At 34.6% G+C, this 14,110-nt stretch overlaps 1 protein-coding gene across 1 annotated transcript in view; it reads left to right on the top strand.

Moving 5' to 3' along the window:
• The window catches only part of beta'COP (coatomer subunit beta'), a 293,541-nt gene that overhangs the window by 159,977 nt on the left and 119,454 nt on the right, over window positions 1–14,110 (top strand). Inside the window, exons 12-13 of the mRNA XM_090394070.1 lie at window positions 2,110–2,253; window positions 13,512–13,642. Coding sequence (XP_090250196.1) covers window positions 2,110–2,253; window positions 13,512–13,642 — 275 coding nt within the window. The remainder of the gene's footprint in view (window positions 1–2,109; window positions 2,254–13,511; window positions 13,643–14,110) is intronic.

Below are 14,110 nucleotides of genomic sequence, written 5' to 3' on the forward strand. Positions count from 1 at the left end.
TACCCTGTTAGGTGCACCTGGATACTGAACAAACGAGGATGGGCTGGTGATTTGGGATTTGGCTGACTAAATTGTGTTCTTATTGGCTTAAACCACACTGTACAGCATGACAGAATTTCATGCTGGCTGGGGCATTGCTTGGTTAAATAAGGTCCATGTTGTTTTCATCAGGAGACTAGGGCAAACAGCAAAAAGTCAGTTACTGGAACAAATCCCAGAACACATCCCAACTCAACATCAACAGAGTTCAAGATTGGAAAGAAATGGAACTAGCAGAAGAATTGGATAAGTACCAGATCGACATAATAGGGATGACTGAAACAAAGAAGACAAAAACTGGCAAGATCTTTCTGAGCAATAAATACAAAATGTTATATTCAGGCTATGACAGTCAGGAAAAAGAGGAGTAGCCATAGTATTCAACACTAAATATGAGTATCCTCATATTTAGTGTTGAATACTATGGCTACTCCTATCGTCTTGAATGACAGGCAGTATCAAGTAGAGTAATGTGGGCAAATATCAGAATGGGGAACTGGACAATGAGACTTATTTGTGCTTATGGTCCCACAGAAAGTTCTACCATGGTAGTAAGAGGAATTTTTTGAGGCATTAGAGAAGGCAGATGGCTCAATGAAAAAGGAAAAGTTGGTCCTTGTTGGATATCTAAACACAGCAGAGTAAGAAATTAATATCACACATAAAAATGTTTTATGAAAATATGCAGAAAAGAACAAATCTAATAATAATAGTAAATGCCTGCTGGATTTCTGTTCAGTACATGGTTTACTTATTACTAACAACATGTTCCAACATAAAAATGTACACAAATTCACATGGAGAGAAGATGCAAGAAATAAGTCTCATCGACTGTATTATAGTTGATAACAATGTTTTCCCCCCTGATTCAGGACAGACACAGGAGTATACAGAGAATTTGAAATAGGAAGTGATCACTATTTAGTCTTGAGCTGGATAAAATTTAGTTTCATATTAAAAAGAAGAGTGTGTAAGTAAGTTTTAAAAAATGAAAGAGTTTGAGAACAGGAACCAAACCTTGTAGATTCAATGACAAATCCTGAAGAAAACATTGATTGAAACAAGGAGAGAGGCATGTGGTGAGGTTTCTATCTGCAAGGATAGAAAAAATCAGAATTCCATGGTGGACATAGGAAGTTAAAGAGGCAGTGAAGGAAAAGAAGAAAGCATATCAAAAGTTCCTGGCGAATAAGTCAGCTTGTGCTCTTACAGAATACAGAGACAAGTGTAAGAAAGTTAAATACTGTGTAAAACTAGCTAAACAAAAGGCATGGGAAGATTTTTGGTAAGAACAAAAATAAATATCAGGAATGTGGCAAAATATTCTGGCAGCTATTTTCTTGAAAAAGCTTAGAAATGGAGGAAAGAAGTAAAAGAAATCAGAGATGACCCAGAGGTGATACCTCTGGTGTGGCTCCCACTGATGAGGCCTCAATAAAGGTTGAAACTGATCTGGGTGGTGACCTTTCCCATAATGCATAGCATTATTCATGTCCACAAGGATATGTGCTCTGCATTATGGGATACTAAGGCAAATGATGTGAAGTCTCATTAGCTTCTTTATACGAGTTGCTCCAGTCCTGAAAATAGTTCAGGTGCAAAGTTATTTGCTTACACTTGGATAAAGGATTAAACCAAGTATATAATTTTTTGGTATCTTTAATTTATATAAGGACTATATTTATAATTAATATATATATATAATGAATTTATACAGTGATTGTGAGTAGGAAGGGAATTACTACTAATTACTACTTTACCATTTGTAGAACACTACAGTTGGCCATCAGTCTAAATTCATTTTGGTTGTAAATCATTTTACAATATAATGTAATGTACACAAAAACATTTTGATTTCATTGCAATTGCATTACGTAATTATCATATTCTCCTGCATGCAAATTGCATTTTTTTTTTTTTTTTTTTTTTTTTTTTTTTTTTGAAATTTAAAATGATAAAAATATGTTTGACTCTATTTCTAGTTCATATAATAACTGTTTTGTCTGTATTGCTGTTTAAAATAATAAAAATTGTATGTTTGTCTCTATTTTGCTGTCATATACACAATAGGTATTTTGGTCTGAAGGTGGAGAATTGGTGTGCATTGCAGTTGAAGATTCCTTTTACATTCTGAAGTATAATACTGATGGTGTAAACAAATCTAGAGAAACCAAAGAGGGCATAACCGAAGATGGTTTTGAAGATGCATTTGATGTGAGTTTGAAATCTGTTTCTCCTTAATTTGTTAATCACATAAGAGTGAAAGCTGTATTTGATATTTCATAATATTTTGCTGCTTCCTTTGTTTCATGATTAATTTCTGAAGTGCATTTTGTCACAATCCTTTTAGAATTATGCAATACATGAAATCATTTGTTCTGTGTCACCTTGCTGATTTCTCAGAGCTGTTGTGCTAGTCATTATAAATGATGAAAAGTTATTTAATATTAGTTAACATTTCTCACATTCTTCATCTTCCACTTTTGATCTTAGGCCTGTTCATTGTTTGTTACAGTCCATCTTTCACCCTTTTCATCGGCTTGTTTTCTAGTACTTGGTATTCATGTTTCTGTTTGTCTAATTATTCAGTCTTACTGGTTGTAAGGTACACTTTTTCTGTATGTTTCTTCATTTCTGATCTTACTAAATTATGTTTTTCCCACAAATTTCTTAAGAGTTTTTATTTCTGTTTAGTGTTTAAGTGTTTGATCTTAACTGTTTCAGTACTTATTTCAGATGCATAAGTTAAAACTGGTCTTATGCTTTTATGCATATTTGTCTTAAGTTGCAATATTTAGGTTAGGAATAAACAAGAAATTATATCCTTGTTTCTGTGGTTCAGTAGTTCAAGAGAGAGAGATTCCGGTATTGAGACCACATCATCATAATCATCATCATCAAATTCCTGCCATGTACTCTCAAGGGGTGTACAGGATATGATAGTACTACATGAAAAAAATTACATCATTATTAATTTCCTATCTACAATTTTTCTCCAAATCAGTCTGTTCCTTGTCAAGACTCCAACATTATCAGAATTTATATTTCTATCGTCTAAAGCACTTTGTACCGTATCAATCCACCAATATCTTGGTCTTCCTCTGGGTCGTTTTCCTGCCAACCTGGCAGAGAACACTTGTTTTGCCAATCTTTCCTCGCCCATTCTGTTTAAGTGACCATATCACCCGAGATTAGCTCTGCTAACGCATTCCTGGATGCTGACAATGTCAAGTTCTTTCCTAATATCCTCGTTTTTAATATGATATTGTCATTGATGCCATCTGTTCACGCCTCTAATCTTTCTCAGGACTCTCATATCTGCAGTCTCTAGTCTTTGGTCAAGTGTTTTACTTCTGACCCAGCTCTCAGATCCATAAGTTAAAACTGGTTTGAACACTGTCTTGTATACAGCTAATTTAGTGTTCCGACTAATTTCTCTCTTATTCCATATGAATTTATTCAATTGACTTCCTACCATACCGGCTTTGCTGATTCTGTTGTCTATTTCTATATTTAATTTACCATCTTCAGTAAAAATCGTGCCTAAATAGCTGAAATGTTTTACTTGTTCCACAGGTTCTCCATTCACAACACAGTTGACATTTTCAATGATTCTGCCTATTTTCATTGTCTTTGTCTTTTTATTGCTGACCTTCATACCATATCTATTACAACAGCTATTCAATTTAGTCAGAGAATCTTGCAGACTTGTAGCGGATTTATTTAGAAGTATAACATCGTCTGCATAAAGCAAAGAGCTGACATTAACATCTCCAATTTTGATCATGTTTAATACCACTTTCCTTCATAATGTGATCCATATAGATAATGAATAACAGAGGGAATAATGTACATCCTTGTCTCACACCAGATTTAACATTAAACCATCTTCCTGTACTTCCTTCAATTCTAACTGCTGACTTACAACTCAAATAAAGACTAAGTATTGCTTGATATAATGCCCCATTCACACCATATAACTGCAGCGTATTGAATAGCTTCTCTCTTGGCACCTTGTTATATGCCTTTTCCAAATCGACAAAACTTAAATACAGATCTTTGTTATATTCCCATGCTTTCTCGACTATTTGTCGTAAAGTGAAGATCTGATCCTGACAGCCTCTATTTGGCCTGAATCCAGCTTGTTCTTCACCAAGCTTTTCTTCCACAATTCTTCTCAACCGTTTCTCAAGTATACTTGCATAGATCTTGCCAGGAACACTCAGTAGGGAAATACCTCTATAATTCTCACATGCAGTTTTATTTCCCTTTTTATATATGGGTACTATGAGAGCTCTACTCCAATCATCGGGAATTCGTCTCTCTGTCCAGGCTTTCTGAACTATGCAGTGCAGCCACTGTAAGACTCTTATACCACCATACTTCAACATTTCTGGTCGAATATCATCTACTCCTGCTACCTTTCCACATTTCAAGCCTTTGATGGCTTTTTCTACTTCAAGTATGGATATGTATTCCTGACTGCATGCCTGGTCAGTGTTTTTTACTACTGCGCTGTCATCACTGCTTGTTTCATTTAGCAGTTTTTCAAAGTAATTACTCCATACTTCAAGGATATCTTTTTCTCCCGTTTTCATGTGACCTTTATCATCTCTAATTCCTTTTACAGCACTCTTTCCTCCATTCTTAAGCTTCTTCAACAACCTCCAGAATATTTTGCCACCTTCTTGATATTTATTTTCTATATTCTTGCCAAAGTCCTCCCATGACTTTTGTTTAGCTAGTTTCACACAGTGTTTAGCATTCTTGCATTTGTCTCTATATTCTCTAAGAGCACAAGCTGACTTATTTGACAGGAATTTTTGATATGCTTTCTTCTTTTCCTTCACTGCCTCTTTAACTTCCTGTGTCCACCAGGGAGTTCTGATTTTTTTATCCTACAGACAACCTCACCACATGGGGGGGGGGGGGGGGGGCATTGCTAGTCTTTCCTTTTGTTCCCAAAATTTATCCTGGAATCTGAAAAGAGTATTATTCATGCAGTGTTTGTATAGTTCTACAACGTCTGGTGGAAAAAGATTTTCAAGAATAGTCACTGTATTATTTCTCTGTGCATTAGTGAAGAGGCTGACTATATCCAAGCTTGCTAAAACGTCTGAAGGTTCTATATTAACATTCTTGATCTTCTCGATGAAATGTAAACTGTTCTCTAGCATTTTAAAAGATTATTTACTATAAATCAGCAGTGAGTCAACAAAGTAGATCCTCATCTTAGTTAATATTGTATCTTTCCATGTGGGAGTGGTACCTGTTCACCATAAAGAGACATCTTCATGATATTGCTGGTCCTTTTTTTTTTTTTTTTTTTTTTATATTTCCTGTATTCTTGCTCTTCTTGACTAGAATCTTTTTTTACTTTCCTGTTTTCATATATCACTGGAATCCAACATTCTGACCACCATATTTGCTCTCAGATGAACCCTATGGGCATTCAGAAAGATGGAAATCCAGGTAGTTACCCATGCTCTGCTAGTGCACGCACACACACACACACACATGCACGTACTCCTTCAATGGTCAGGTATCTCAATAAGTCTTTTCTTCCCATGGTCTGGGGATTAAGGACCAAGGCTTGCTGTAGTGCATGTACAGTTTCAAAGTAGCCCAAGCATTCCACTTTTGAGTGCAGTCATTGCTTGCTTGCCTGCCTTGATGGTGGGTGTCTCATGCTGAATCATTCTCCCTTTCGAGTATTATTCAGTCTTCCTTTTGAGTTCTTGTGCTTTCTGAGTATTGCTTGCTTGCTTGATGGTGGGTGTCTCATGCTGAATCATTCTCCCTTTCGAGTATTATTCAGTCTTCCTTTTGAGTTCTTGTGCTTTCTGAGTAAAAACAAAAAAAGATACAAAGAGCAAGAAAGAGAGAAATAGGTCTTTCATAACAACTCATTCCACTGATGTCCAGTCAGAAAAATGCCATCCTCCTTTATCTAGAACGATTTGGAAGTTGAAAAAAAAAATAATAATAACATGTAGAGCAGTTCATTGCAACCTGTTATAGAATATCTGTCATAGCAATCCCCTCAAAAACAAAAAAAAAAAAAAACATTGCCAGAGGAATAATATCAGACTGGAGCTCCTTGATGTACCGTACAAGATTTGTAGTTTGCTCTGAATTAAAAAATCTAGAAATGACACTCTTGAGATACATCTGGAATGTAGGGATAGCAATCTTGTACCAATACCAACCAAGAATGTCACACTTACATTTAACGCCACCCAAATCTCCAAATTTTGAATCAGGCCATCTCAACTGTCCTATCATGCATAAATATTTGAGAAGCATAAACTGCCATAAATATAGTTAATCTCAAACTGCATGTCATGTCTCTGCCAGCTCTACCAAGTGTGGCAGTAAAGAGTACATCTCAAACACGAGCCTACTTGTAGTTTCTACACTGACGCAAGTGAATCATCATTCGACAACAGCTATCTTTATTGTATTCTATCTTTAAAATAGAATCGCTGACATCATCCCACATGAAAAAGTTTTTTTGTTTATATAAGACTAACATGATATTTAATAATAATCATCAAATTTCTGATATGTGCCCTCAGAGGGTTTACAGGATATTACTACATGAAAAACTTACATCATTACTAACTTCCTATCAACAATTTTCCTCCAAATTAATCGGTTATCTCTCAATACTCTAATATATATATACATATTAGATGGATATATATATATATATATATATAATCAGATCTTGTATTTTCTGCTTCCTGAGGCACATTTTACTGTATCAGTCCACTAGATTTTGGTCTTCTTCTGGATCTTTTTCTTACCATCCTGGCAAAAAAACCACTTATTTTGCTAAACCTTTTCCCATTCTGCTAAAGTGGCCATATCACCTGAGATTAGCTCTACTAACACATTACTGAATGCTAACAGTATTAGGTTCTTTCATAATATCCTCATTTTTAATATGATACTGCTATTGATGCCATCTGTTCACTCCCTTATCTTTCTCAGAACTCTCGTATCCACAGTCTCCAGTCTTTGAAGTATTTTATTTCTAACCCAGCTCTCAGATACATATTACGGTCTAAGTTTCTGCCCCCGTAGAAAGCTGTTGGTAGTATTATACTTTTTTTTTTTTTTAAGAGTTGTAGGAATTTTCTTGTTTATTTTATTTTATTTATTTATTTTTTATGTTGTTCCCACCCATGAAAGATTATTAGTAGACCTAAGTATATTTGTACTGTGGGTGAGCTAAGGATTTTGTTTTTCCATTTTTATCAAATTATATATATATATATATATACACACACACACACATACATGAGGGTGGTCTGAAAAGTTCTCGGCCTCGACCATAGATGACAACACTATCGGCACAATTTTTTTTTTTTTTTCTAAGTTGGTACATCTGTCATAAGCATCCATGTAAAATTGCAAATCATTCTATCAAGTAGTTTGTTTATACAGCTGTCTGAAGCAAAAGTGTTGTCTGTATTCCTTGAAATGGATAAAATTGAGTATTGTGTGGTTATAAAATTCTTTGTAAAAGAAGGTTTAATTGCAAAAGAAATTCATTCGAAGTTCATAAAAGTTTATGGGCTGCTGAGTTTAAACGTGGCTGTACCAGCCTTGAAGGACTTCGTGAGCCACGTGAAGGACATCCAAAACACCAGAAATCATTGATCAAGTGCACAATGTGGTATTGGATGACAGGCGAGTCAAAGTGCGTGAAATTGCTGCGACTATAGGCATTTCAAAAGAACGTGTAGGATATATTTTGCATGAAGAATTGCATATGAAAAGCTTTGTGCAAGATGGGTGTCACTCTTGCTCACAGCAGATCAAAAACTCACTCGCATGAAAATCTCTGAACGGTGCTTGGAGCATTTTAAAAGAATAACACTGATTAACACTGATAAAAGACAGCACTGATTTTATGCATCGACTTATTGCTATAGATGAGACTTGGATTCACCATTACACCAGAATCCAAACAGCAGTCAAAACAGTGGACAGAAGCCAGTTGTTCAGTGCCCAAGAAGACGAAGTCAGTTTTCAGAAGAGGAAAGGTCATGGCATCAGTGTTTTGGGATGCTAAAGGCATTTTGTTTATTAATTATCTTGAAAAGGGTAAAACAATAACCAGGGAATATCATTTCGATCTTTTAACCAGACTAGATGAAAAAATTGTGAGAAAAGACCTGGTTTACAGAAGAAAAAATCATATTTCATCAGGACAATGCACCTGCCCACAAAAGTGTTTTGGCAATGGGAAAATTAAGGGATCTGCACTATGAATTCCCAAAACTAAAATTCTTCCTTGCTCGTCAGCATTTTTCTTCGAATCAAGAGGTGATTAGTTGAAATTGTGAAAAAATAAATTTTTTCATTGTTAGGCCGAGAACTTGTCAGACCACCTAGATACACACACACACACAATAGATTCCAGTTAATTGGGGCAACTGTTTATTTGGGACAAATACTGAAGAATGGAAACAAATCAAGAATATAACCCAAAGTTGCTTTGCTTATTTGAGCCACCTTGCCACTTTATTGAGACAGTGGCTATAGATGGTACGCATGTAGTGAGTTGCATAGAGAGTGTTGCTGTCAGGATACAGAGTAGAGAAGACACACACATATTTTGACATTGTAATGATTCTACTTATAGTGACTGCTAGGTAGCATACTTTTGTTTAAAAGGTGTTGTTAATTTTTTAGTAAAAAGTGTAACAGTGTAGCAATTTAATTTTTATTTTTTTATAAGGCCTCTGTCAAGATGCCAAGGAAAGATCTAATGTTAACAGATTCAATCGCCTTACTTGACAAAATAAAAAGCCAACCATCTAACACCAGTCGTCATCAGCCGGCAGAGGCAACTGATGTTCCAAAATCTACAGTCGCATGTTTGTTAGGCCAGCAAGACAAATTGCGAGAAGTATGGGCATTGCATGATGGACAACAGGGAAAACTCGAAAAAATGGAAGCAAAAATGCAAGGATCCAGACATTGAGGAGTTTCTCAATCAATGGTTCTCTATTGTAACTGGACGAGGCATGCGTGTTAATGGTCAAATGTTAAAAACCAAATCAGAAGAGTTAGCTAGAAAGCTGGACCATGTGAGCTTTAACCCCACTACTGGCCAGGACGTCTATAGATGTCCAGCAAAATTTGGATACAATTCTGAAACAACTGTTGAATAACATGGATAAGAAGTGCAGTTCGGTTTCACTATTTATCCACCTCAGCTGGTAGGGGTATTAAATCTATAGATGGTTGGTTATCGTGATGGAAAACCAGACATGAAATAAAATTTAAGATGGCACAAGGTGAGAAGGACAACACTGATACTGCGAGCGCTGAACAACAGAAATCAACTAAACTACCCGAATTGCTAAAGAAGTTTAGTCCTGATGAAATCTACGATATTGATGAAACAGGTTTGTTTTACTGTGCCACACCAGACAGTTCCTGGAGCTATAACTGTCAGTTTCAAAAAAAAAAAAAAAAGCAATGGATCACGTTAGCATGTTGTGCTGCTGTAACATGTCAGGAAGTGAAAAATTGAAGCTGTTGGTTATTGGAAAAAACGCCAAGCCTTGATTCTTTAAAGGGCTTGGAATTGGCAGTTTGCTGGTTCTGTATTATGCCAACATGAATGCATGAATGACTTCTGTTATTTTTTGAGGAATGGCTAATGAGTTGGGATGCAGAATTGCAACAAAATTCAAGAAAAATTCTTCTCCTTCTGGACAACTGTGCAGCACACCCTCAATTAGATTGTTTGAAAAACATTCAACTTGAATTTCTTCCTGGTGACACTACATCCCTGGTACAGCCACTGGACACGAGAATCATTAAAATTTGAAGACATTGTATCGTGGAAGAATGGTACACTGCATCCTTGAAACAATTGAAGAAAATCTACTGATGTCATCTTCAACAACCAAAGAAATCAGCACAAAAGTTACCATTTTACAGGCAGTACAATTTGTTATAGATGGCAAAAAATAAGCAGAAAAACAATTCAAAACTGCTTTGCTCATTGCACTTTAAGAATTCAGACCAGGAAATGCCAGATATGACTGATAATGAAAATGAAATCATAAAGGCCATTCATCAATGACCATGCTATGGATAGTGTGTTTTATATTTTATATATCACAATTGATCATTATAATAAGCCTCCACAAGTGCTAAACAAAACAAACAGCTTTTATATTTGTGTTTTTATCCCATGAGCTTACAAAAGTTTGCATATTAGGCTAAGCTACTTGTGTGCAGAGGTAGATGGTGAAAAAAAAAAATTTGTACATGTTTAGGTAAAGAATAAAAACAAGAATAAAATATTTTGAGAAGTATAATTTGTATTCTAACCAAGTCAAAAAATTTGCTATACAACAAACTGCACAAAACAGTGGTATGTGATCATGTCATCACTGGTGACCAGTTGTTGACTTACCATTTGTTAGATGCAAGTCCCTTTTATACAGTTTAGATATCTGAATGACAAATAACAGATTTAGAAGAAAAAATTGTTGATGAGAAGCCAGTAATATATGATTAAGTTTATATTGCAATTATCATCTCTTCTGTAGACATCAGTGATGATATAATAATAACATTGACTGGAATATGCCCACCTGGTTCGATTTTTGGTTTAAAATCTGATAGTTTTTTGCATTATAATAAATTGTGGAACAACTACCATGTTAGAGTAATCACTTCAATTTAATATAAACCAATTGATCTTCAAAACAAGATCATCATCTGGATTATATGCATATATGCAATGAAACAAGCATACATTACAGCATGTATAGTAACCTAAAGTCACACTAATTTGGTCAACTATTAACATTAGTGGCCAGACCTCTGGTGTTTGTGGGGGTGGGTGGGTGGGTGGGGGGGGACTACATCAAAGCTACAGTCCTGTTATCTCTTTGGCTAGAGCAGTGTTTTCAAAACTTTCAGTACCTGTGTACCTCTTTTAAAATTTTAGTAATATTGGTGTATCCGTTCTCAGTTAAAGACAGTTTGGAATTATAAAAATATTTCATTCAAACATGAATAATTATAAAAGTAGTTATTTCTTAGCATTTGCCTTATAATAAATTAATAAGCAAATATTGGATCCCGATGTTTCAGTGTTCATTCTCACAGTTACCACAGTCATTTTTATTTCCTGCACTATTTTCTGTTGTACATTTCAACCAACCCCTTTTAATCATTAATCTACATTAGAGTTTAATATGAAAGAAATGTTATTTTAATATTAATTATTAGACTGCACTTCAAGATTTGTTAATAACTGAGAACACACTTGCTCAAAAAAAAAAAAAAAGTGAATATTATCCATGCATGTATAACCATTACATCCATCAAAACTTGAGACACAAATATGATTACGCATGTATTGTTTCACATATGAATAGTGAAACAATTGCTAAAGACCATTGTAGTTAAAGATGCAAATGATTTTGAAATTTAACATCTAAATAGTTCGAACTATTTGAATTTCAACATTTAATACAAACAATCTCCATGCACGTGGAAGTGGAATGCAATCATGCCATCAACTAGATGCAGCCCTAAAGGATGTCATTTTGTTTACAACTTCCTTTAGATTTTTTAGTTATCGAAAACTTAAAATATTAAATAGACCTGCACTTATCTCTGACAATACAACTACAAAAATATAACAGTATATAAAAATAATAGTAACAATAATCAAAATTTAAAAAGAAAGTGGCTCATATTTCCTAAAGACCTTTTGTGTATCCCTGGGGACATGCATACCACACTTTGGGAAAGACAGCTAAAGATTACTAACAGATACTTTAAAACAAAAGTTAAGCCAGAGATTACTCACAGATAATGAGAACAAAAACAGAGCTATAACAGTTTGTTGCAATGAGACTCAAGCAACAATTGCAAAACATTAGCACTACATTTATAAACAGTGGCTATAGCAAAAATTACCATCAATAAAATTCTTCACAAAACTATTACCTAAACATGGAAATAATATAGATTACAGTAAAACCATAGATTTTCCATACATTAAAGGATATCAGATAAAATAAATAGAATTCTACACGTTACAACATTTATGCTACTTTTAAACCACCTACAAAATTAAAAAACTTATTCAATTTCTCCCTTCCCTCCTCATCCCACCCTGGGGTAGGATACTGAATCCATTGCACCTATAATTAACCTTATATTGGAGAAACTGGACACACAATTTCAATCCATAAAAATAGAAAAGATCACAAACTACACATCATATTGAAAAATTTTGGTAAGTCAGGAATCTCTGGTCATGCTCTTAACTTAATTGGAAAGGAACCTGTATCTTACATTGAACAAAAACTTAGTATGAATGCTGATTTAAGGAAGCCTGCAAATTTTACCAACCATCCTCATCTAAACAATAGTGGTGGTCTAAATATCCCAAGCATATGATGACACATATTTGGTCCACATAACTTCTGTTTCACATTTTTCAGCAAACCCACACTAAGCAATAATTTCAGCTCTTATTTCATATATTGGCCACCATCAATACTATTTTTGTTCTAATTTATCTGTGAATAATTTGTAGCCTGACTTTTCTTTTAATTTATCAGTTAGTAATCTCTAGCCAAACAGATAACAGGACTGGCTTTGATGTAGTAGGATTTTTTTCCCTCTAGAGGTCAGTCCACTAGTGTTAATGGTTGACCAAATTAATGTGACACTTTAGTTTGCTATGTGTGTTGTAATGTAGCTTGTCTCTTTGTGTGTGCGTGTGTATATACCTCCAGATGATGATGACCTTGTTATGAAGGGCAAAACATCAAATGATTATTTTGGTTTATATTAAATTGAAGTTATTACTCCTACATGGTGGTTGTATTCAGAAATATTATTTTATAATGAATACTGATCACCATTACTAATTATAATGAAGAGCCAAAGGCTTCAATTCGGCGACATGAACTTATTTAAGTTAAGGTATTACATCCCATATTGTTTCTTAGCCGAATAAGAAACTCAAAGAGTTTCATGCCGAATATAGAAACTATATAAAGTTCGGCGATTCCAAGTATAAGCAAATACCTGGATAGTGTAACTATGAACTATGAAATAAACTGATCCTTTTTTTTATTGGCAAAATTTAGCAAAACAATCTGAACGTAACAGTAGTTAGAATCAGTAAATGTTTTTACATTTAATTTTCTTATCAAAATAAAAAATAGCCTAGAAGAAAATGTATATTTTAGCCTCTTTGTCTAAACGTTTTTTGCTAAAATGTGTATTCTTTCATGTTAAACATAAATTGTCAATTCTTACTTTAACAGACACCATTATAGTAAAGCTGCTTAAAAAATAAAAAAATAATAAAAAAACTTACCAGAAAGTTTGTTGAATTGAGAGTCAACCATATATTTTGTTATTCTGTCTTTATTTTTAGTATATAAATCCCATTATGTTTTTTGCAGGTTTTGGGAGAAGTGCAAGAATGTGTAAAGACTGGTTTATGGGTCGGAGACTGTTTCATTTATACCAATAGTGTTAATAGGCTAAATTACTATGTTGGAGGAGAAATTGTCACAATTGCCCACCTCGATAGGTAATTTTTAAACAATTCATTTGTTTTATGTTTTATTATTATTACAGACACATCCATTAAATCGGACTCATGGAAAGTCTCATGGCCACCATTTCAGTCATTCACCATCTCCAAGCCAAAAATCTAGTCCTCACACCCTAACTAACCGCATTCTTACACAACCTCTGGGGTAATTCTTAGTTCTCTTTCTACTTATGTGTATCATGAAAATTTTCTTTTGTATCATATCAGTCCTGTAGAAACTCTTATAAGTTTCCTTTTAATGCTACATGGGGATCAGCATTCATTTTAATGAAATTATGGAAACTATTCCCATCTTAAGAATAATGACTTTAATTTCCAGATGTTGTGGTGCTGGCATGCTGTCTGGGACAGCCCAGTCATTCCACTCCTGAGTGCATTCATTGCTTGTTGGTGAAGTGTGGACATTCATGTGTGGCTCTGGTGGGTGGTGATCTTTGGCACTGA

This window comes from Typopeltis vanoorti, chromosome 1, assembly GCF_054136105.1.
Source record: "Typopeltis vanoorti isolate ZY-2024b chromosome 1, IOZ_Tvanoo_1.0, whole genome shotgun sequence".
Lineage (NCBI taxonomy): Eukaryota > Metazoa > Arthropoda > Arachnida > Uropygi > Thelyphonidae > Typopeltis > Typopeltis vanoorti.